Source organism: Vigna angularis, chromosome 3 (assembly GCF_016808095.1).
Source record: "Vigna angularis cultivar LongXiaoDou No.4 chromosome 3, ASM1680809v1, whole genome shotgun sequence".
Lineage (NCBI taxonomy): Eukaryota > Viridiplantae > Streptophyta > Magnoliopsida > Fabales > Fabaceae > Vigna > Vigna angularis.
In genome coordinates this window covers 24,093,552-24,096,003 of record NC_068972.1, presented here as the reverse complement: position 1 = coordinate 24,096,003, position 2,452 = coordinate 24,093,552, and the positions used below count along the sequence as shown (strand labels likewise).

Genomic DNA, 2,452 nt, shown 5'->3' with positions numbered 1-2,452 from the left:
CATGGGACGGCCTGAGCCAGGCCATGCATTGCAGTTGTTCCTGGCAATTTCGGAAGACACGGTCAGTTCGGCCTTGGTGCAGGAGCAACCCGAGTTTAGACTCGTGTATTTTGTTAACAGAACGTTGCAGCCCACGGAGACAAGGTACAAGCGAGTCGATAAGATCGCTTTGCCTCTGGTGATGGCAGCACGACGCCTGAGGCCGTATTTTCAAAGTCACCAGGTGATAGTCAGAACCGACCACCCGATCGCAAAAATCCTGCGAAAGCCAGATCTGGCAGGGAGAATAGTAGGATGGTCGGTGGAGTTATCTGAATTCGGGTTACAGTTTGAGCCACGAGGATCAGTCCGAAGCCATGGCCGATTTTGCGGTCGAGTTACCATGGGAGGAAGAGTACCCCCGGGCATGGACCTTGTATGTGGACGGATCATCCGAGCGGTCCGGGGGAGGAGCAGGAATTGTTCTGGAAGGACCAGATGGTTTCGTGGTTGAACAGGCGATCATCTTCCGGTTCAAGATAAGCAATAACCAGGCTGAATATGAAGTAGTGGTAGCTGGCCTCGAATTGGCTAAGGATTTAGGGGCAGTGTCGGTCAAATGCCGGACGGATTCCCAATTGGTGGTGGGACAACTGAATGAAAGCTTCCAAACCAAGGACGATCAGTTGCTTCGCTATTATCATAAGGTAAAGGAATTGGTAAAGCAATTCCGGGTGGTGGAATTCAAACATGTGCCTAGAGAGCAGAACGTGAGGGCGGATGTCTTATCCAAACTTGCCAATTATAAAGGGAAGGACCACTTGTTGTCGGTCATAAGGCAAGTTATGATGAGTCCTTCGGTGGAGTGCCTGGCGGTTCATGAAGTTTCCAGTAAACCTGATTGGAGGAAGGATATCAAAGAGAATATTCAGAAGCAGGAGAGCGGCTTGCGCGTCCGAGCAGTCGAGGCCAAGAAAGACGCTCGATTCTTACTGATAGGGGAGGATCTTTACAAAAGAGGGTTCTCTTTACCCTTGTTAAAATGTGTGGCCGTGGAGGAGGCCGAATATGTTATGAGGGAGCTACACGAGGAAGCATGTGGGATGCACACCGGGTAGCGAGCGCTTCGAGCGAAGGCGATAAGAGCATGCTATTTTTGGCCGACGGTTGAGAAGTACTGCAGAGAATTCGTGCAGAAATGTTTGAAGTGTCAGGAGCATGGCAAGAATCTCAACCTGCCGCTGGTAGAATTGCACAGTCTAGTGTCTCCTTGGCCGTTCGCGCGGTGGGGAATAGACATTGTTAGGCCCTTTCCAGTGGGCCGAGCTCAAAAGAAATTCCTGTTAATAGCAATTGATTACTTTACTAAGTGGGTGGAAGCAGAGCCACTCGGAACAATTACGGCAGCAAGGGTTCAAAAGTTTGTGTGGACGCTCATATGCAGATTTGGAATTCCCAAAGTCATAGTTACAGACAACGGGCGACAGTTCATTGATAAAGGCTTGGGGGACTTCTACAAAAAGTTGGGAGTTAAGCAAGTAACGAGCTCGGTGGAGCATCCACAGACGAACGGACAGGTAGAAGCGGCCAACAAAGTTATTGTTGCGGAACTAAAGAAAAGGTTGGGAGATGCTAAGGGAGCCTGGATGGATGAGCTTCAGGAAGTCCTTTGGGGGTACCGTTGCACACCGCACGATACCACTGGAGAAACCCCTTTCAACCTTACATATGGAATGGACGCTATGCTACCAGTCGAAGTAGGGAAACCTACCATTAGAAGGAGAATTCAAAATTTGCAAGATAACAGTGATGAGCTTCGAGTGGAGCTAGACACCTTGGACGAACGAAGAGAGGTGGCAATGATCCGAGCGGAGGCGCGGAAAAGGCCTCTTGCGAGACGTTACAACACCAAGGTCAGACCTCGACAATTTGTTGAAGGAGACCTCGTGTGGAGAAAAACGACTGAAGCCGACGAAACCGATCGGCGGGAAAATTAGCCGTGAATTGGGAAGGTCCCTTCAGGGTGGTGGAAAACTTACAAAATGGAGCATACCGTTTGGAGCATCCGACGGGAAAGGCTATACCCAATACATGGAACGCATCCTATTTAAAATTTTATTTCAGCTAAGAACTTTGTACTTGTTATTCCATATCAATAATATTATTATGTTTATCACACGAAATCTTCATCATGTCCTAACAGCCGAGCGGGTGAGGCAGATTTCTTTTGTGAACTCTCACCTTGGTCTTAGGGCACGCTTCTAGAGAGCTCCTAAGACCTAAACCGAGCGGGTGAGGCATATTTCTTTTGTGAACTCTCACCTTGATCTTAGGGCACGCTTCTAGAGAACTCCTAAGACCTAAACCGAGTGGGTGAGACAGATTTCTTTTGTGAACTCTAACCTTGGTCTTAGGGCACACTTCTAGAGAGCTCCTAAGACCTAAACCGAGCGGGTGAGGCAGATTTCTTTTG

At 48.8% G+C, this 2,452-nt stretch overlaps 1 protein-coding gene across 1 annotated transcript; it reads left to right on the top strand.

Moving 5' to 3' along the window:
• Positions 1–356: 356 nt before the first annotated feature.
• LOC108324597 (uncharacterized) lies at positions 357–1,976 on the top strand. Its single transcript, XM_017557536.1, has 2 exons — positions 357–1,093; positions 1,163–1,976. The coding sequence occupies exons 1-2, from the start codon at positions 357–359 to the stop codon at positions 1,974–1,976; spliced, it is 1,551 nt and encodes a 516-aa protein (XP_017413025.1).
• Positions 1,977–2,452: the final 476 nt, after the last annotated feature.